A 22,475-nucleotide genomic window follows, 5' to 3' on the forward strand; every position below is an offset into this window, starting at 1 on the left:
GTGGAGTCTGGTACAATTGCAACATTTAAGAGGCATTTGGGTGGGTATATGAATAGGAAGGGTTTGGAGGGATATGGGCTGGGTGCTGGCAGGTGGGACTAGATTGGGTTGGGATATCTGGTCAGCATGGACAGGTTGGACTAAAGGGTCTGTTTCTGTGCTGTACATCTCTATGACTCTATGACATGTGGTGGCATATTGTAAGTGCAACCATGGAATTGTTCAAAATGGCATCCACTTCTTGCTATTATATTTCTGGTCTTCAAAGTAATTCAAATTATTCTTTCCTTTTGGCTAATAATTTCTATCACATTTGTTTTCATAGCTTCCCACCTCTCTTTTTGCAGAATGCTCAGGTTACAGGGGGCAACAACACATGTCTCATCAGGCTGCTTGTGAAAATGAAGACATTCACTTGCCTAGCCATTTCTATTCATTGTGTTTCAGAGTTAAATACAGATCATGACATTGCAAATATGCTCAATGGCCAAATAATGTTCTTGCTGCATGCCTTGTCATCTGCCTCCACAATTTGTCAGTCACTGATGACTTTAAACAGATTGATAGTACAACCATGCAGTGTTACCATATTGTGCACATTGCAACAGGTAATAAAAAAATCCCAATTAAGTCCTGATTTTTGAGCAGCTCTTTTGTTCCCAAACATCTGAATCCTACAGTAATTCAGTTTTACAGTGCAGAACGAGGCTATCCAGCCAATTATTTCTGCAATACCTCTCAGAGAGATTTGAACTGAATACCAGTTTCCTTGCTCCTTCTTCACTGCCTTTTGATTTATTTTTCTTTTCAAACACTTCATTTTTAAAAGCAACTGCGGGGTTTGATGTTCCAAAAGTCCTTATGTAAAAATGTTCTTCATACTTCTGGATTGGTTCACTTGAGGATGTTGTCATATAGATACAAACATGAAGACAAATTGTACATAGGCCATTCAACCTGTTGCATTCGCTCCACTCTTTCATAAGGTAATGGTTGATGTGATTGTTGCCTCCACTTTTCTGACTACCCACTGTACTTTTTGACTCTCTTGTCAGTCAAGAATCCATCTAACTTTGCCTCAAAAAATATTCAATGTCACAATTTTTACTGCTCCCAGTGGAGGAGAAATCAACAGACCCACTGAGAGAAAAGATTCCTTCTTACCTCCATCTTTAGTGGGAGAGACGGCACTTACTTTAAACTGTGGCCCCAAGTTATAGTTCTTCCCACCAGAGGCAACATCTTTTCAGCACTCACTTTGTCAAATTTCCTCAGGAAACTATATAGTTCAATAAGATCACCTCTCATTCTTCAAATCTCAATTCAGGCCCAATCACACTTGTGGTCTTTTTTTAAAATATCACTGATCAATGGGAATATATTTTGCTATTTGATCTTACTAAAATTCCTTATAACTTCAAATACCCCAAGATATCCTGACCTTTATCATTCAAGCAAACTAAGGCCTTAATTTTTTCTATAAGTTTATCCATAAGGTCTCACATTTCTAGAACAATCTTACAAATCTCTTTTCTACTTATTTTGTGGCCTTGGCTCATCTCGGCTCCAAAAGCTAGTATTAAAACTTGAGCTAACTTTCGAGACTGTAGTCAAAACGTTAAGTCATAGAATACCTTTTGTTTTTCATATCAATGTAGTCTCCCACTTTTAAAGTTTATGTATTTGAAACTCCAAGTCTCTCTTCTCTTCAACGTTTTCAAAGTTTTACCATACAGTGTCCAAGAGCAAGAATGGAAGGGATTAGGTCCGATTTCCACTTTGTGATCTCTGCAAAACCAGTCACCTCCATTTTTACTGCCTCCGTGAATGTGCTGCCCATATCGCACTGATTTAGTCCAACAAAATGAAGATGGCTGCAAGGCCTTGGGGCATTCTTTCTCATGGCGCCCGTCAAAATGGGTGCTTTAATCGGGAAGAAGGAAATGAGGTAGGACCATTAGGTACTTCCCCTCTCTCCTCAATTATGTGTGTGTTCCTACTCCCTCCAATAGTGGATGCAAGAACTTAGAAGAAGCTCATAACAATTACAAAGCAGTGGAGACTTTTGCCTGGCTCCTGGGGAAGAGCAGAGGAAAATAGGTCTCAAACAATGTATTCCAGATGTATCTGTTTTCCTGACTAGAAGCCAAAAAAGAACTCAGTAATTTTAAGAGACAGTGTAAATGTGGAGACGTATTGTCTGTCAATGCTACATTTTCCAAGATCATCACTGACTATGAATGAGGACAATCTCGTGAGATTTATGTCAATGATGGAATTGGATTGCCCACACAAAGATGCATGAATTTTGACCTTTTTTACACATCTATTAAATGCTTCACAATGTATGCAGGAAAAAAGCACAGCAAAAGAATAGATTCAAGAAGCCATCAAGATCTCCAGCCTGAATGGATCGTTACCATCAAAAAAAACAATAAATATTGGATTAATTCGCTTTTATTGTTGTGTTCACTGTCTTGTTCTGCTCTACTGATATTTCCTTTAAACCTTTCAGCGTTCCTTTTTTATATAGAATCACTGCAGTGTGGAAACCAGTCCACATCAACCCTCCAAAGAGTAATCCACCCAGACCCATTCCCCTACCCTGTTACTGTACAGTTTACCCCTGACTGATGCAACTCACCTACACATCCCTGAACACTATGGGCAAGTTAGCATGGCCAATTCATCTAACCTGCACATCTTTGGATTGTGGTAGGAAATTGGAGCACCCAGAGGAAACTCACGCAGACACAGGGAGAATGTGCAAACTCCATGCAGAGTTTGGAAGCAAACCTGGGTCCCTGGCACTGCGAGGCAGCAGAGTTAGCCACTGAGCCACCGTGCCACCATTTTCACTTGGTACCACTCCACTTCCATTTCAGCTCCAACAAAGGATCAATAAACCAAACCGTTTCAAAATTTTGAATCAAGTGACATCTGGTTTTGTTTATTTCATCAGCTTGGTTTCCAATCAAAAACAGGTTTTTATTTCTTGAAACAATTTTCCCCAGTAGCAGAGGATCACCTCATCATGGATGTATCAATATCTGTTGTCTCTAAGCTAGTGCTTTCAAGAAAAGTATGCCACGCTGGTTAGCAAGAATAAAATACGTAGTGGGGAAAACATCAATGCTTGCAGTTAAAGTTTTAACCGGCATCTCCAAATAGTCCCTAACTTACTTTTTGTCTCATGAAGAAACATGAAGGAAATGAACAAAAGTACCTGCATCTTATTTCTGATACCAACAGCTTTTGAGTAAGAATCTGTCATCAGATACAGCAAGTGATCATATTGAGAGGATGCTCAATAGCATTACTGCGCTGTTAGCAGTCCAGGTTAGAGGGCTGGCATTCAATATATCAATATATTAGAGTTCTCTACAATTGGCAGTGCAGATACCAGAAAGCAACAGAACCATCAGCAATCTAGGCAGGGCTGCTGCAAAACCATGTGACCAATAATGATCATGAAACTACAGGATTACTTAAGAAACTATCTGGTTCACTAATGCTTTTCAGAGAAGTAAGTTTGCCCTCCTTACCCAGTCTGGCCTACATGTGAAGTCACACATACACGGTGACTCCTAACCTGTCTTTGAAATGATACCGAAAGCCATCATTGTACGAAAAGACTCCAAGAATAATGAATTAGAATAAAACTAGATGAAAAGCAATAAAGGAATATCCTACACAGTTAACCCTGCAAAATCCTTCTTAATGGCACCTGGGACATGTACAAGAATTGGAAGAGCTATAGTCAATTGACAGCCTGACTTACTCATATTCACTGAATCGTACCATACAGCCAATGTCCTTGACTCTTCCTCACTAAGTGTCCTGTCTTGCTGGCAGGGCAGACCCACCATAGGCAGTGAGATACATGGTGTACAGGAGTGGCTTTGTGAATTCTTATCACTGACTCTGGACCTCATGAAGTCTCATAGCAGATATGCCTTTATTGTTTCCAATGCCTAGACGATGCTGGATTGGAAGTGGGTTTGTTAGCTAACAATTGCACAATTGCAATGCTCATTAGCATTCTCAACTCCTAAGACACAAAAGCACCTAGAACCGGACAACATTCAGTCTTGGGCTGGTAAGTGGTAAATAACATTAAATAAATAAATAAATAAATAAAGTAAGTAAATAAATAACACAAATATCAAGCAATGGCTCTCTCTAACAAGAGATAATCTAACCATCACACCTTGACATTCGCTTAAATTACCATTGCTGAATACCCCACTTATAGTGTGGTTACTATTGGCCAGAAACTGAACTGGATTTACCATATAAGTACTTTGGTCTTCCAGAGGCTGGAGAACCTGTGGTAAGCAATTTACCTCCTGACTCATCATAGCCTGCCCACCATCTACAAGGCACCCACGTGAGGAATAATCTTCACTTGCCTAGATAGGTACAGCTCCAAAAAACCAAGACGTTCAACACATTCTAGGACAAAACCGCATACTTGCTCAACAACCCATCAACCACCTCAAATATTCCCTTCCTCCTCCAGCAATACACAGTGGCAGCAGTCTATACCCACACAATATGGACTGATAGCAGTTCAAGAAGGTGACTAATCTCAAGGCAAATATGGTTGAGCAATAAATGTCCACATTGCCAACGACACACAGCATATGAAGGAATTTTTTTTCAAGAGGCCCATCATGGTGGGCAAAATCCTGAATGACTAACAGTAAAATTCCGAAACCAATTACTGACTCATTCCTTGCATAATGCAATCAATTAGATAAGATAGCTGAAGTGGAATGTAGAAGATAAGAGCACAAGCAGAATACACACTAATCACCTGCCCTCAATAGTCCCAAAACTATAAATAATGTCATAATTTGGCAAATTAAGGGGATTTCTTTCTGTGGAATTGCCATTGTTCAGATTATCTAGGAATGTATCTGAGCTGCCCATCTCAAGAAAGTGGCCAAACAATCAACACAGTCATGGGCCAGAGGTGGGGAAAGGATGGAAGCAGTCATGTCCATCCCCAACATCTACACATCTTGAACTGAAATAAATTGAAACATTAACTGTGTTAATAGTTGGGAGTCTACACCATCTGGTTTTATATCCACTCGTTGGTCATTTAGTGTAGCGGCTCTGACCAGGCATAACAAAGCAAATCCCAATCAATCAGTTCAGATTTTTTATTTCCAGCCTTTATCTTGTAGTAATAGGAGTTACATCTGACTGTACTCTATCCTAATGAAATCCCATATACATCATCACAGGAAATGGTGCAATGTCACAAGATCACATTGTATCTTGCAGCTTTGTGACAAAGTAAAGTGATTGTTAAGTGATTCTAATCTTGACTTCAGCAAACTTTGTAGGTATTCTTTAGCAGCACCAATCCTTATGCAAATTACTTTGTCAAGGATGTCCAGGGATGTCTCCCACAGAGGACCATTTTAGAAAGACTGCATGACTGAGCGCCACCATTTGAAACCCCAGTCTATGCTCTTGAAAATTACAGTGGAATTTCCAGGAGAATGATGACAGTGAGAAATTATTAGGTGGTTACTGAAATTGCTAGGTAGCACACATATTGGGGCTGAAACATGGTTGGAAGCACTAAGGACATTCGAACCACATTTATCCTGGAACCAGAACCTGTAAACAGACAAAGGAACGGAAATCATTTGTTTGCACAAAGGAGGTGTAACCACTGTAATGTCTCTAAATGTTAGGAGCCATCTCATAAAGAGCTAATGATGGTAAAAGATTAAGGGGAGACTATTCCATGGCACAAAGGGAAGGTGGGTGTAGGGTCTGTGGCAGGTGATGATGGGACCAACAAAAGGGAATAACATACCTGACCTTATCCTCATTCTTCTGCTGGCTGCAGATGCAATGACAGAATCAATAAGATGGACCACTGCACACTCAACAAAATTGAGAATACTCCCTATTGTGTTGTGAGGCATTATCATCTTGAAATCTAGCAACTCAAAACTGGGCAGACATGAAGTGCTGCAGGCTACCAACAGCTGCAGAATTGTATTTCAACACAACTGCAACTTCATGGCCCCCACTTAACCATTATCATGAAGCCAGGATGTTAACCTTGGCTCAATGGAGAGTGCTTGAGGGTATGTCAGGAGGAGCACCATGCAGAGGTAGAAGTGAGGTGCCAATTTGGTGAAACTACCAACAAGACTACTTGCATGTCAAACAGCATAAAGAAGCAAGTTATAGACTGAAGGAAGACATCCTACCACCAACAGATTATATCTAAATTCTAGAGTCCTGCTACACTCAGTTCTGAATAGTACTGGACAAGTAAACAACTCACTGCTAGAGGAGATTTCACTTCAAGGATGGGGGATCCCAGCACATTGGTGAAAAGATAAGGCTGAAGCATTGTAATAATCTTCAGCCTGAAGTATCAAGTGGATGATTCATTTTAGCTTCCTCCGGAGATCTCCAGCATTATATAGGCCAGTCTTCAGCCAATTTAGTTCATTCCGTGTGCATCAAGAAATAGCTGGAGGCACTGGATATTGAAAAGGCTATGGGCTCTGACAACATTCTAGCAACAGTATTGAAGGCGTGTGCTCCAGAAATTGCCATGACCCTAGCCAAGCTGTCCCAGTACAGCGACAACACTGGCAACTACCTGACCAAGTTGAAAATTGCCCAAGTATGTCCTGTATACAAATAGAAGGACATATCCAAGCCGGCCAATTACAGTTTACTGCCCATCATCAGTAAAGTGATGGCAGGCTACATCAGCAGTTCTATTAAGTGGCACTTTCTCAGCAATACCCTGTACACTGCCTCTCAGTATGGGTTCCACTGGGGCCACTCAGACTTGGCAGAAACATGGACAAAAAAGCTGAATTTCACAGATGAGGTGAGACTGACAGCAAGGCTGCATTTGACTAAGTGTGGCATCAAGGAGCCCTAGCAAAACTAGAATCAATGCATATCAGGGGCAAACTCTCCACTAGTTGGAGTCATACCTGGTACACAGGAAGATGGTGGTGATTGTTGGAGGTCAGTCATTTCAGCTCCAGGACATCTCTGCAGGAGTTCCTCAGGGTAGTGTTTTAGGCCCAAACATCCCCGGCTACTTCAACAATGAGCTTCCCTCCACAATAAGATCAGACATGGGGATATTCAGGTTTAGGATGATGAGTTACAAATGACATTAATGCCATACAAGTACCAGGCAAAGATGATCTTCAAAAAGAGAGAATCTAACATCGTCCCTTGATATTCTCTTGGTATTGCTATCAGTGAATCCCCCACTATCAACATTCTGGAGATTACCATTGACAAGATGCTGAACTAGTCCAGTCATATAGTTAATATCCCTTCAAGAGCAGATCAGAGGTTAGGAGTCCTGCAGTAAGTACCTCACCATCTGATTCTCCAACGCCTGTCCTCCACATACACGGTACATGTCAGGATGACTGCAGCTTCAACAACACTCAAGAAGATTAACACCATCTGGAAAAAGATCAACTTAATTGGCACGACAACCATAAATATTCAATCCCTCCAACATCAACACACAGTAGCAGCATTTTGTGCCATCTCCAAGATGCACTGCAGAAATTCACTGGGGCTCCTTAGACAGCATTTTCCAATCCCAAAAGAATGTAAAGTTTTCATAGTCTTCCCAGACCATAGACTGCTCTCTCATTACAGCGAAACAAATCATGATGGTTTGAACTGGGGGTCACCATGCCTCAGGTGAAGGGAGAAGTTAAAAAAGCGAGTCCTTCAGGGTAACTTCGGCTAGTGTGGGAATTGAACCCACACTGTTAGCATCACTCTGCTTCCAAGCCAGTGTCCAGCCAGCTGAGCTAACCATTCCCCAGACGCCCATAATTCTACCATCTAGAAGGACAAAGGAAGCAGGTACTTCAGAACACCAGCATTTGCAAGTTTGCCTCCAAGCCACTCCCCACCCGATCTTGGAAATGTATCATTGCTCCCTAAGTATTGTTCAGTCAAGATGCCGGAACCACCCTCCCCAAATGAATTGTGGGTCCACTTACACCAAATTGACTGCAGTGGTTCAACAGACACCTCAGCAGCACTTTCTGTGCTCAAGTCTCTCATTCAGTTCATGGTTCAGAGCATAAATTAACCCTGCAGTGTTTGAAAGTATTCATCGAGCCAGTTCAATTTCAAATGTCATTCAGCTGAAACAAGTCTGGGAATCTATCTCTATGAAAAATGCAATTTAATGAAACTTGATTGGGTCTGCATAAGCCTTGGAAAAAGGAGAGCAAATACTTTGACATTTAATGACATTGAGAGTGTGATTTGTTTTTGTGTAACAGTGCTAATGTGGAACTTGTTTAACATTCTGTTTGGATTTAGTTTGGATGCAGTGAACTGTGAACAAGCCATCAATTTGTTATAACCAGTAAGGGCGGCATGGTGGTTACCACTGCTGCCTCATAACATCAGAGACCCAGGTTCAATTCCGGGATTGGGTCACTCTCTGTGTGGAATGTGCATGCTCTCCCTGAGTCTGTGTGGGTTTCTGCCAGGTGCTCCAGGTTCCTCCCACACCATAAAAAAGTGCAGGTTAGGTGGATTGGCTGTACTAAGTTGCTCATGGGGATGTGGAGCTATGTAGATTAGCTAGGGTAAATATAGAGTTGCGTCTGGGTGGTATGCTGTTCAGAGGGTCAGTGTGGACTTGATAGGCCAAATGGCCCCTTCCTGCATTGAAGGGATCCCATGATCTATTTTGCATTTTTGCTGATGAAATATTGTGTTGAGATATATATAGGCACCTGTAATCTGACTGTTTGCTCACATATAGATGCTTTTGTTTAAACAGTAAAGAAAAGTATGTTTTTTATACATTTAAATAGAATAAATGTAACTGCTTAGGGCACGAACATCAACAATTGATCGCTGATGAAAGGTTTTGTTCAATACTTTTGTTCGGTTAATCAGTCAACAAAACAGGTAGGCCAATAAGTGATTATCAAACAGTTCAGCTAGGAATTACTGTGTTTTGCTGTTTTCAATTTAAACAATATTCTCATAAACAAAATGCTATGAAGCTGAAAACAAGCTAAAAATTATCCTTCAGTCAGGTGGTCAAATTAGCAAATTTCTATCCAATGTTTAGCTGAAAATGTTAATTGTCGAGTAGCAATCAGTCTGTTTCACATTGCCGATTATTAATATTTGCTTTGGAAGGAAGTGTGAGCTCTAACCTCCTGTCAGAATGTTTTAAAAAAAAATGGCATTTCAATCATTAATTGAACGATGACAGGGTTACTGTAGGAAGCAATAATACCTGTAAGATGAAACAAATGAGATGGGTATACATACTTCAATGGGCAGAAACATTGCTGAATTAAATACCCTTACTATGTGGTGATACAGGATTAAAGTTTATGTAGTTACTTTTTTTTATTATCAAGCAAAAGGATTCAGCAAAAGCATTTCAATTCAGTCAGCAGCAATCAGAGTGCCTGCAGCTCAGGAGCCTCAGCATCCAGACAGGGAGAGGGAACTCTCCTGAAATGGTTAGGGTCCTGCGATAGTCCCTCAAAATGGTGACACCATCACTGGTCTGATCTGGCTATTAGGTAAATTGGAACGAAGTGTAAACACCTCTCTTTGACTAGTCAGATCTGCCTTTAAGGTCTTTTCAGGATGTAATGCACTCTTTGCACAAAGGAATTTTTGACCCTGATGAGCAAACCCATAATCTGCTTCAAGGCTACTGACTCCATTTAACTATAAACTCTTGACATACTCGAGAGGGGACTTTGATGTTAGAAAAATCCTGGTGATGCTGTACAAAAGTACCTTATTGGGGCCTTAACTATTCTTATCTGACTGCACACCTCCAGGGAGTGGCTAGCCAAACAATTTCCCATTCCATTGCTGGGAAACTTCTCTTGTGTTGGGAATGCAAAGGGGGAGCTAAACCAAAGCAACTGGCACCACATTTCCTGGCCCCATTGCTGGTAAAGCCCCCACTATGAAGTCAGTCAAGTTCAGCCTGAAGGCTGTTAGTGGCAAAGTAATGGTCATGGGTATATTGAAATTCCTGGCTTTACCTCCTTGTGTGTATAATCCATAGGTAATACTGCCAAATGTCCTTTTATTCTGTGGAAAGGCATGAGGCATGAAGAGTCCACTTAAAGTATGTTTTGTCTGCCCTGCCATGATCGACCTATGTTTCCTGATATGGATTATTTGCATAGGACCGACACAATGTTAACAGGACAGTTGGTACCCCCCACTCTATATCCATTTGCAGCTTAGGGAGAGTCACAGATGTAAATACTTTGGTTATGCTCATCAACTTATCAAACTCTGCCTGGCAAATCAGGTTAAGATGGTGAAAATACATAGCTTTAATTTCCTCAGCCACCTCCGTTTATTCAGAATGGTGGGTCAGATAGAATGATGAACCTTGAAAGATTTTACCAGCAACAATTAGAAAAAAGAAGAAAGCCTTGACTTTGTATTGAATTGTTTGTGCCATAAGAAACATTTTGCAGCTGACAAAATGCTTTTCAATGTAGTTTAGTGTAAGAAACAATGGTATAATTGTCACAGCAGGAGGTGTAAACTGCCCATTACTCCATCATTTGTAAAATAAGGTATGCAGCTCCTTTAACATATGTGAGTAAAAGTGTATTCCTTACCTGCCCCACTTATGAATGCACCTTCTCCAGATCCGCTTTCATTTTGGTATGAGTACAATGGATGTTCTTCACCTTGCTGTCACCTTATTTCTTGCAACGCCTTCAATGAATACGTGATTCAGTTCATCTCCTTATTTATACATCTGGATATGGATGTATCTGGTTGTAACAATTTTTAATTAAGCTTTTTCTTCCCCGTGTTCATTATTTGAAAAGTCAAATTTCATGTTTTCTGGCATTCATTTGCCAGTACTCAAATATATAAGACTCATCCTTTTGTATGTAATTTATCTTCCTTTGATTTTCTTTTAGGGGAAAATCCAACTTGATCCATGTTGGGCAAATACAATTTGTTTAAAAAAATAAAATCTTCAAATTCCATTCTCTTGTATTGCTCTCCCCACCAACTGAAAATATGAACATTTGCAGTTTTTCTCCTTGTAGCAGCAGCAGAAATACCCTTTTCCCCAGTAATACTTATTCTGCAGTTCAACTAAAAACTACTGTACATTTTTACTTGACTTTACTTTTACACCTATTTTCCAAATTTCCCTAGGATTTTCTCCCATTGTATCTGTTTTGTGGTATCTTCTTCACATCATGAAATTATCATTTACTCTGAGTATATTTTGACATTCTAAATATATTTTGTTTTTTTTTTCTGGGATTCTTGGAATCACATAGCTCCCTTTCTTTGGAAATGCAGGATGAATTCAGATCCCAATATTTGTTTGGGATTCTAGCCAAACTTCGTGGTTTTACCTTTTGTAAACATTACCAACAGTTTTATACTAAGTTCAAGCATTTAAAGTTGTTTCAACATATTTGTGCCATCAATTAATCAATCCTCTTTCTTCAGTTGGATCACTTCTGCGTAGCAAGTCATTGCATTTATTTTATCTGTCTTGTATATTATTTTGAAGTTTACAGGGCAACAGGTTTACACATACGCACAGACCATCCATGCCTCTGAAGTGACATCTGTATGGTTTGATATAAAAAACGTTTCATGTTCAATAGCATGTTGACTTCATTGATTTGGCTGAAGTATTGCTGCCAAGGTTTTGCAACCTCTGCAGCTACAAAATGTTCTTGATGTAGCAGAGTGTATGAAGTAGAAATTATTCTTGAATGGAAGTCATGCTTCTATATAGAAGCAGTTTTCTCAGTCTCCTGCACAGCAGGGAAGTTTAAGGTCATCCTTGCATCCATTAAATATCCAAACTATTCTTGCTGTACACTCTCCTGTGCTCATTTCCTCAAAAGGAAATCAATTTTCTAAATTCTATAGTTTTTTTTCTTGTTGACATATCATTGTAAATGGTTGCATTTGGTCCATTTGCATTTTCCATTACCTTTAACGCTTTTGTTACATTTTTACTGAGCTTGGCTCTCAAATCAAGGACATGATTCTCCAGGGTTTTCTTCGAGTTCTGAATTACTGGCACAACTGCCTTTGAACCCTGAATATTCCTCATGTACTTTCTATTCTTCTCAAAGAGAATTGTGAGGTGTTCTGTATTGTCTTGGAATAATGTTGGTCTTTCTTGGAGCAACACTGTAATTTGGTCATTTATTACAGTAGCTATCTTTTTTTCTTTCAATGTGACCTGTGAAAAACAACTTCAAGATCAAATACATTGAATAAACTTTTAAAAATCAATATAGAGTATTACTGTGGCTTTACCCTGATGTAATGTCTTCTGGCATGGGCCCAAATAATTGTGTAAACATTTTATCACTAAAGATTAGTTATTCTCATGTGAAATAGTTGCAAGTAAAGTCATGCATGGATTACAAGAATGGTAAGTAAGCATTATTCAATAATGGAATTAAGGGAAAATTAAATATAAATTTAGATTTCCACAATGTACAGAACTTGCACATTTACCTTCACAAACATTGTACTTTCATAACTCAGAATTATCACAGAGGACTCCTATGCACAACCCTGAAGCTACTTCAGTGAAAAGGAAATAAGCCCAAAAACGCCAACAAGAATAACAACAACTTGCATTTATAGAGCAATTTTAATATTATAAAAGGTCACAAACATGAAACACTAACACTGCTTTTCCAGAGATGTTGCCTGGCCTGCTGAGTGTTTCCAGCATTTTCTGTCTTTATTTCAGATTTCCAGCAGCTGTGATGCCTTACTTCTATCATAGAATGCGGGATGGCAACTAGGAATGCATTTAAATTGTTAAGAGTAGAAGAGACCCCAAAGAGGGTTTCAGGCAGCACACGGGGCAGGAGCAGAGCTGGCAATGTTATAAAGGTGGAAATAGGCAATTAGCATTAGGACAAATATTGGTAGGAAGCATGTCTCAAAGTGAAATGAGATAATGAGGGTCTAAGCAGAAGCAGATACTTGTCAGAAAGAGGAAGCCAGTCCACAACGATGGAATAGAATTTGCAGTGGGCATCAAAGAGAGTAGCTGTGCCTTCCTAATGTCTAGTGGAGGGAATTTCTGCTCATCCTGTAATATGGTCAGACAAACAGTTTGATAATTTAGACTTGGAGGTGCCGGTGTTGGACTGGGATGGACAAAGTTAAAAATCACGCCAGGTTATAACCTGGTGTTGTGTGATCTTTAACTTTAATAATTTAGAGACTGTGAAGGAGTCAGGAGACATACTAGTGAGATACAGCTGGGTGTCATCAGCGCACATTTGAAAATGGGGAATCAAGGAAAGGGCATTGCAAGGAGTCAAGGGTAGATCTGCAGGGAACCAAAGGGAGTGGTGATGGAGTGGGAAGAGAACCTACTGCAGGTGAATGCCTATCAGGACCTACTCAAAAATATTAAAGTAGACCTGATTCAAGTTAGGTCAATGCCATTGTTGAAAATAATTTAAAATATTGACTGGAGAGAATTAAAAATAAAAAGATGATTTTAGATCAACCCAGAAGGAGACTAGTGTGGCATGTTCCAGTGAACATATTCCACAGCGATATTTATGGCTAATTTAATGAGAAGACGTACTCTAATAGTTTATTCAGCATCTTTTAAAAGCATGAGACACCCTAAATCTCCTTATTTTCAATTAATCATTTTTTTATGTGTAATCATTTCTGATGCAATTTATTAAGCTTAGGAGATATGTTTCAATCATGTCAAAATTCTCAGAAAACATACCATATATACTCGAGTAAAAGTCGATCCCACCTAAACCCCCTATTTTTCACCAAAACATCTGGAGTTTTCCATATATCTTGTGTAAAAGTCAACCATAGTTCTTCACAGATAATAGATCAGTATTTGTGAGTCAAGGTATTGTCCTGTACGTAAATGTTACAATGAGGAAATGATGTGTTTTGATGTACAGTTCACACCAATTTGGTGTGAAAGTTTAAAGCACATCAGGTTAGAGCCAGATGACAACCTCCTTTTGTGTGCGGCTCAGCTGAGCTTAGTTCCCCTTTAGCACTCATGGAATACAGCCATATACCTAGTTGAGGTTTTGAACTTTCTTCATCATTTTGTGTAAAAATACCCTCCAGAGAAAAAAAAAATCAGCCACATTTAAAGTGAAAGTTATTGACGTTGAAGAGAAGGCAAATAAATGTGTAGCAGCAAGTGAATTTTGTGTTTCGGAGAAACTTGTGAGAGAGTGGAGAAAGAAAGTGTGTATAAGTAAAAGCTTATTAGTTCAGTTTTTGTTTCTATTGTCTTTAACCGGTACTTACCATAGCTCTTTTTTTTTTATTCATTTAGAGATCAATTCAGCTTCTGCTAACGATATGGTATTTTGGACTATAGCATGAATTTCTGCCTCTCAAAAGTAGTATCCATGAAATAGTCAACTCCATAAATTTAACCTTAAAAAATAGTCTAAAAACTTTGACTTTTACACGACTATATACAGTATGTACAGACGTTTAAGTAAAGAATCAGAGAACGCAAAGCATTTTGAAAACATAGTTTTTATCCTTTAAATTCCATTGTTATGGGTCTTTATTTGTCAATTATTGTAATAATTACATAGATTTAGGATCAGGATTGGATTTTTGTAACTTTGGTTTGGTATTTTATACTTTCTAAAAATTGAGGGAAGTGAACTGATTTTGGGGCTGTAAGTAGTAGAATGCCATAGGGATCAGTGCTGGGATCACAGTTACTCATAATATATTATTGACTTAGATGATGGAAATGAATTTACTGTCACCAAGTTTGTTGATGATACAAAAGTAGGTGGGACTGTGAGTGGTCAGGATGACACAAAGAGTCAAAAAAGGCAAATGGATATGTCAAGTGAATAAGTGAAAACTTGGCAGTTGGAATGTAATGTAGAAACATATAAGGTTATGTATTTTGCAAAAAATACAAGAACTGAATATTATTTAAATAGGGAAAGACTGCAGAAAGCCAAAGCACCTATCAATTTGGGACCCCTTGTGCATAAATCACAAAAAGGACTAGCATACAAATTAATTGAGAAATTGGGAAAGCAAATGGATGATTGGCCTTTATTTAAAAGGGGTAGGAGTATAAAAAATGCAGAGATCTTGCTAAGACTACACAAGGCACTAGTCAGACCACCCCTGTAATACTGTAAACATAGTGGGTGGCACGGTGGCACAGTGGTTAGCACTGCTGCCTCACAGTGCCAGAGACCCGGGTTCAATTCCCGCCTCAGGCGACTGACTGTGTGGAGTTTGCACGTTCTCCCTGTGTCTGCGTGGGTTTCCTCCGGGTGCTCCGGTTTCCTCCCACAGTCCAAAGATGTGCAGGTTAGGTGAATTGGCCATGCTAAATTGCCCGTAGTGTTGGGTAAGGGGTAAATGTATGGGTTGGTGCGGACTTGTTGGGCCGAAGGGCCTGTTTCCACACTGCAATGTAATCTAATCTAATAGCAATATATATCTCATTGTAAACAAGTTCACAGCTGAATCAATAAGTCATCTTTATAATTGTTTTAATCAATATGTTTGCCATATCTTGAAATGATATGGAAATGTTACAACACACCTTCAGAGCTGGTAGGACTTGAAACAAGACCTTCTGACCCAGAGGTCCCTTATCTGAGAAAAGATACACTGGCACTGGAGACAATCTAGGTTCATTAGGTTGATTCTGGGAATGGAAGGATTTTCTTATGAGAAGAGGTTGAGTTATTTGGGTTCGCACTTATTGGAGTTTAAAAGAATGAGAAGAGATCTTGTTGAAACATCTAAGAATCTTACAGAGCTTGACAGGGTGGATGTGGAGAGATTTCTTCCCCTTTCTAAGACAGTCTAGGATCTGAGAGTATAATCTCAAGTAAGGGGTTACCCATTTAAAACAGGGATTAGGAGGGTAATCAGTCTGTGGAATGCTTTACTACAGAGGGCTATTGAGGTTGAGCTGCTAAGTACATTCAAGCTGAGAGACAGATTTTTAATCAATGAGGGAAAGTTATAAGGATAAGGCATGAAAGTGGAGCTTACAATTACCAATTCAGTCATGATCTCATTGAATGGCAGAATACACTTCGATGACCCACTTTTGCTCTTGCATCTTATGGTCCTATAGTCTGTAATTGGGAAAGTTTAATGGTCATTGATGTGCAAACATTTATCCATTAAACAAAGGTTACAAAGATGAACTAAGGATCTTGTAGCACAGTGGCAATTTTGCTACGTCTGGGTCAGAATGTCTCCACCAGCTCCAGAAGTGTGCTGTAACACTGTCATGTAAGTCAGGGCATGGTGAACATATTGATTAAAACAACTATAAAGATAAATTATTGCTTCAACTGTGAAATTATAAACAATGAGATACATTGCTTTGTCAGCATTTGACAGCACTTTTTCAGGAGGCTAAATGTAGAATTCAATAAAAGGGGTGGACTATTACTTTAAAAACAATAATCTCTGAAAATTGGAGAATATTAATCATATTCAGTACTATATGTTACACCAAAGAAAATCTAACTATCTTATCATGGTTGATTCTCTGATTAAACACTCTCCATGTGAGTTCATCTTTATTACACATTCTCATTGGACTTGTTAAAATTCCTGACACATATTGAGAATATTGAATTTAATCCAAAATAAACATTGTATGGGAGGAACACTCAGATTCTTAGCAGAGACTTAACCGAAAATAATCATCTCAGCAGTTCAGCTTATTTCATACAAATAACACTTCCAATTTTAAAATTAAGTGGCCATTCAAACAAATTAATCAACATTCAATGAACAAGTGCTTATATCCAGTGTAATTTGATGCAAAACCAAAATGTGATTTCAGGAGAAATTCAGGTCATTACGTTAAATGATCTGCAAATAATGATTAATGGGGTAGACTACTAGTTTCACCAGCTGGTGGACTGGATCATTTATCCATTTTAAAACCTTCCCCATCCATTCTATGTCTAAGAGCTGGAGATATAATCGACCCCTATGATTTTTAAACAGTAAAAAAATATCAAACTGATTGGTCAAGTCAGAGATATAAAGGATGATTGGAAGAAGTTGAGCAGTAGACAGTCGCAGGCATTGAAATTGTAACTTTTTTAAATTTTACGTGGATGGTTCAGAGGATGCAGTATAAACAAAACTCTCAATGTTTGCTATTGGTTTCAGCTGGGTGGGGGCAAATGGCTTGAAGTAAAGGTGTAATCTATAGTGAACAAACTTACCAGTTGCAAATAGATTTTGACAGGTTGGGAAATTGGAACAAAATGAGGGCAATGTCTTTTAATATATAGAGACACAACATCAGTAATTAGATCTAATAGTGAGTGTACTAGGAAACGATGGAACAATTTACAAGAAATTAAAGAAAAGAAGGATCTAGAAGAAATTGCAAAATATATTGCATCTCACTGTGATGTTCAATATTGAAAAGACGAAGACGCATACAAGATTAGCCCTCAGTAAATCAACATGCATAAACCATAAGGAGAATTTATTAATCATGCAATACCTGTATTTTTTACTCTGAGAAGCACAGATTGACGTATTAAGCTATAATGCATTTGTCCTATCTCTGATACACTGCACATTTGAACATAGCTCCAAACTTGGAGTATAGAATTGATAAGTATAGCTTAAACTCATAATATTACAGATGGTGAATAGGAGGACCTTCTCATTTCAAGGGAGTAGGTTAAAATATCTTTGGTTATGCAGGCTGTTGAAGGGTATTGGAAATAAAGTGAGGCTAGAATTCTGACTTTTGGGAACAGCTCAAGGGGTAGAACTGCTCTTTTCCAAATTTATGTTCCTCTGTAAACAGGTCATTTTTTCAGGGTCAGTTAGATATGTCCAGTGATTCAACAAAATCAATTGAAGGTTGGAATTAAGGAGAAAGTAACTTTATTTATTTTGTCTTTTTGCCTTCATTGGGTGCTAGCATTATCAGTGTTTTGTATATACAGGGGTACTATTTAACAGTGTGAGCATTGGCAGCCCTGTTTCCATCTTCATTCTGAAGTAAAATATGACAATCAAATAGAACTTTCAGGTGAAAGTATGTTCTTGGAAGTTCAGATGAATTAAAAACCTTATACATTTCAAACGAAAATAAAGGCTGCTAGAAATGCAGCAACAAAGCTGACCATGACTTGACAAAGTATAATAAGCAACCAAGCAGTATCCCGATCATAACTGTTTTTAGTCCACTTGGTTTGAGTTTTAAATGTACATGCACATCCACTTCATGTCCCGTTTATGAAAAATATTCTGCTACAGTAGAAACCTTACCTTCCTTGCCGACTGCCTGGAAGAATTACGACCAAAGAATGAAAGCTAAAGAAAAAAATAAAAACAAAAACAAAAACTGAAAATGAACAGGAAAGGAGATAGGGAAGAACAGACAGAAAACAAGAATTTAAGCCATATGAAATGTGACAGAAGTAAAATCACTGAAATAAAAACCATCTGCCATATTAAGCATTGAGGGAATAAACAACAAAAACATTAAAGCAAGATACATCATCTCTTCTGCAAGATTTTCAATTTCTATCTTTTACAATATTCATATAATAGTCACTGGCAAAGAAACATTGAACGGATTTTAATTGGCAAAGAGACATTAGCTGGAGCTTTCTCACAAAATGAATAATTGAATGACTTAATAATTTCTGCTCTAAATCTTGTATTAAAATACATTGACTTTTATGTAAGATTTTCCAACAGATATTCTATCCAATTCAATAAAAAATTAAACATTTAATCTATTGCTGCATTGTCCATGTCCTGAATAATTTGGTTTTACCTTTTCTTCCATCTCTTTTATCAATCGTTTTTGTGCCTCAATTCTTTCTTCTAGCTCTTTTATTTTCTGTAAAATGAAATTATCAGTTTAATATACTATATTGCAATGTTTTAATCAGCTAGTTATTTTAAGAACTAAGTGCAAAAAATTAACAATTGATGTATTTTCTTTTGAAGTCTCTTTGTGGATTAGTGAAGTGATGCTGAGGTATTCCCAATGCAAAACATACCTGCAAAAACAAAACTATTAGAAAATACTAATTCTAATACAGTTAGAAATAGGCGATAGAAATTAGATGTAAGATTAGAATTCAGTGATGCCATATTAGTAGATGAGTATGTTCATCTGGCAGGTGCCTGTCAAGCAATTAGCTAATCTCCTTAAAATTTACAAAGTTAATATTGGTGTGAAAAATAGAGGAAGACAGAATGTTATCTAAATACATAAAGTGTTCATATTGCCCCCAACTAATTTCTAGCCTGTAGTGATGAGAAAGCACATCTTTTCAGTGCTGAGTTTCTGTCTCATTAACCACTCTACACCATCATCTGAAATAAATTTCCATAAATAATTATATTAGTGGCTTTATTAAAGTTAGAAAAACCTGGATCTAATGCAAATCAAAGTTAAAAAGATAATGGAATTTGTTCTAACTCTGTGCACCAGTACAATTATTGGATGTTCTTATTTATTACTGAAGTGAGTATAGTTAACTCTATTATGAATTTAAAGAAAGGTATTTTAAGGACAGTGAGCTGTTACAATGTCAATCTCTCAGGTACAACATGTGAGATTCCACAGCAGATGACATTTGTGGTGAATCTAGTTTTTACAGAAATCAAACTCACTTGAGACTGAATGTAATTTATTTCTTTATACAACTTATTAATTAAAAGGATTCATTATATATATCTTGATCAATAGCCACATTTGTTGCTTATCATTTTTGGTAAGCAAATACGGATTTTTTTTTGTATTTTGGGGCTAAAACTTACTAAATTACAGATGTAGCTTTGTTTTCTTCAATACCTTGAGGTACAATAATAGATAAAATTATTTAATTAATTACAATGTAAATATGATGAATCTATGGGGTCTTTCTGGAACTGAGACCAGATCATTTCCCTTGAGCTAACACAATATAAATTAACTTGCCATCATTAAAGGTACTTTTAAATTATATCTGTTGCTTTAAGCCAATGTTGCTATCTGTATGTCGAAATACTGCTCTGGAGTATCATAGACTAGTGGTGTCTGTACATATAGTGTATTGACACTGCTTGCTCCTCATCTCTAAATAAAGCTCCCAAACTCCTTATGTACAGTAATATTCCTTTATTTACATCTGTACATAGTAGATTATCAAATACAACTCTCCAGGGTAGTATCTAAACATTTCTCTTGACATGCGCATTCTAGATTGATGTCTTTCCTTTTATTGCTGTCAATCATGTGATCAATTATATTGTCATGATTTACATGAATCACATCATACTATGTCTTCCCTTAAGTCCCTCTCTACAATGGTTTACATTTCCTTCCTTACATTGTTTTCGTAATCATCATTATTATTATCATTACCACCATAATCATCATTATCTCCATCACCCCATTTCCTGTCAAAGTCTAAATCTCATAGGTCAAGGTAAGTTAAAATTTTTGATTGGACAGTCCAATTGTGTTCACTTTAGTTCGACCTATATGAGGGTATTGTGTCATGGCCAAAACTCCCTTTAATTTTGTTTTATGGTGCATAGACCTCCAAGGTCCATTGTATGGCAGCAACATCTGAAACCGGAAGTCGATGTGTTGGCATTTCAATCACACTGATCGGTGTGTCTGGCTTGGTGGAACCTCGGAGTGGCTGCATGGCTGTGCAGCTTAGAATGAACACAGATCATGACTGGAATAGCTGTAGCATTCTGTACATGGTCTGATATAGTCTTGAGAGAGGTGTTCCACATTTTGTGATAACTAGAACTGGTTTTGGCTTGGCTAAGATCAACGCCTCCTGAAAGTCCTTCAGGGTTCTGACAATAAAGCATCTCCATCAGTCTGTTTGTTTGATGAACATGGCTTTTGACTTCTGCTCTTTTAGCCAGACTTTATGCCCTGGGCTGTGAGGTTGCAGTTTTTTTTCCCATGTCTGGAATTATCCCAACTCTGCTGCTTTTTGCAGTGGCTTTTCTTTAGCTATTTTACCCTCTCGTGGTGTTGAAAGGTTATGTTTGGTCTGAGTTTTTGTTCTAAAATTGATATATCCAGTTTTAATGTCCACTTCCAAACAATTCTCCTGGTGAATACCCATTATTCAATAATGTTGCTATGTAACTGAATCACACTAATTTCAAATCTAGATTCTTATGCATCAATAAGTTCATTGTTGGTTGCTAATTATTCTGGAAACCTGTATCACAAAAATTGTTTTCAGCGTGCTTTGATTATAGAGTCTGTTGTGATTGAATAAAGCCATTTTGAATAATAATTGACAAGGATTAGATACATTTCCCCTCTAAAATCAAACAAATGTCTTGCTAGCTTTTCGATAATCTTTTGCAAACTCTTGTTAAAATAATTGGGTCTGTTTGCACTTGGCTCTGTATGGCACGCAGTTGGGATGACAGAATGTTAATGTCATGTCTATTCCAAAACGCTTGGCTTCCACACTGATTGCAGTGCTCTTGCTCTGTACTTTGCGATACCTAGATGGCCCCTGTGGAGTTTTTGTGGGATTACTCTTCACTTTGAATTGGCTATAATCAATCTATGGCTATAATCATTCTATGGCTGTGACACCAATAAACCTTCCACCAAAACCAAGTGCCGTTTTTGCCTGTGGTACCTTTTCAGCACTTAGTCTGCTCAGCTTTATTTTGACCACCATTGTAGACAGAGTTTTCCCAACCTTTGTACTTTCCTTGTCAGATTTTAAGCTGTACAAAAGTGTTGAACTTTGCCCTCAGATGGTAAAGTGTTGGTTATAGCTGTAGAATAAGACCCTGTTTCGACAAGAATAGGATAATCTTTTCTTGATTGGTTCACTTCTACGCTCAACACTTGTGCATTGCCTGGAATATAAACTACACTATAACTGCATCTCATTTGATTAAGTCTGAATCTTTGAATGCAGAGAAGTACGTCTGAGATTTCTTTTGAGCCCAAGCATGTTACCAAAGCTTGTGGTCCATCTTGACCTTGAATTTCAGTCCCACAAAGTAATCTGCAAACTTTTCACATCCCATGTAATCATTAACACTTCCTTCTCTATGGTTGTGTGCTTCTGTTTCATTTCCATCAAAGATTTTGACATAAAACAAACTGGTTTTCATGTTCTATTAGTTTGGATTTGAATAAGTATGATTGCTGTGGCTACGACAGTGCATAAAGTGGGATTATCACGCACTAAAGCATCAGTAAAACATAACTTATTTCTGTTAAATTCCCAGTTGATAGTAACACTGGACAAATCAGATCCCAGAGTTAAACCTGGCTTGGTAAACATTAAGTTTTTTAAACCATAGATTTCAGTCACTGAACCACAAACGCAGCAGCAGCAGCAGTCTTGTTGTTGGTGTACAGTCAGCTGCTCTGGAGATGGGGG

At 38.0% G+C, this 22,475-nt stretch overlaps 1 protein-coding gene across 20 annotated transcripts in view; it reads right to left on the reverse strand.

Annotated features, from left to right (window-relative positions):
• The window catches only part of jakmip3 (Janus kinase and microtubule interacting protein 3), a 379,633-nt gene that overhangs the window by 72,333 nt on the left and 284,825 nt on the right, over nucleotides 1–22,475 (reverse strand). For 13 of the 20 annotated variants that reach the window (XM_043712579.1, XM_043712578.1, XM_043712577.1 and 10 more), the window contains 3 exons: nucleotides 18,875–18,940; nucleotides 18,361–18,405; nucleotides 10,665–12,274 (listed from right to left, as the gene is read on the reverse strand). In XM_043712579.1, the coding sequence (XP_043568514.1) occupies nucleotides 11,924–12,274; nucleotides 18,361–18,405; nucleotides 18,875–18,940 (462 nt within the window). In that variant the 3' untranslated portion in view covers nucleotides 10,665–11,923. Of the gene's footprint in view, nucleotides 1–10,664; nucleotides 12,275–18,360; nucleotides 18,437–18,874; nucleotides 18,941–22,475 lie in introns of those variants that run through there. The other 7 variants (XM_043712585.1, XM_043712584.1, XM_043712583.1 and 4 more) reach the window with 1 other exon arrangement.

This window comes from Chiloscyllium plagiosum, chromosome 22, assembly GCF_004010195.1.
Source record: "Chiloscyllium plagiosum isolate BGI_BamShark_2017 chromosome 22, ASM401019v2, whole genome shotgun sequence".
NCBI classification, from domain to species: domain Eukaryota; kingdom Metazoa; phylum Chordata; class Chondrichthyes; order Orectolobiformes; family Hemiscylliidae; genus Chiloscyllium; species Chiloscyllium plagiosum.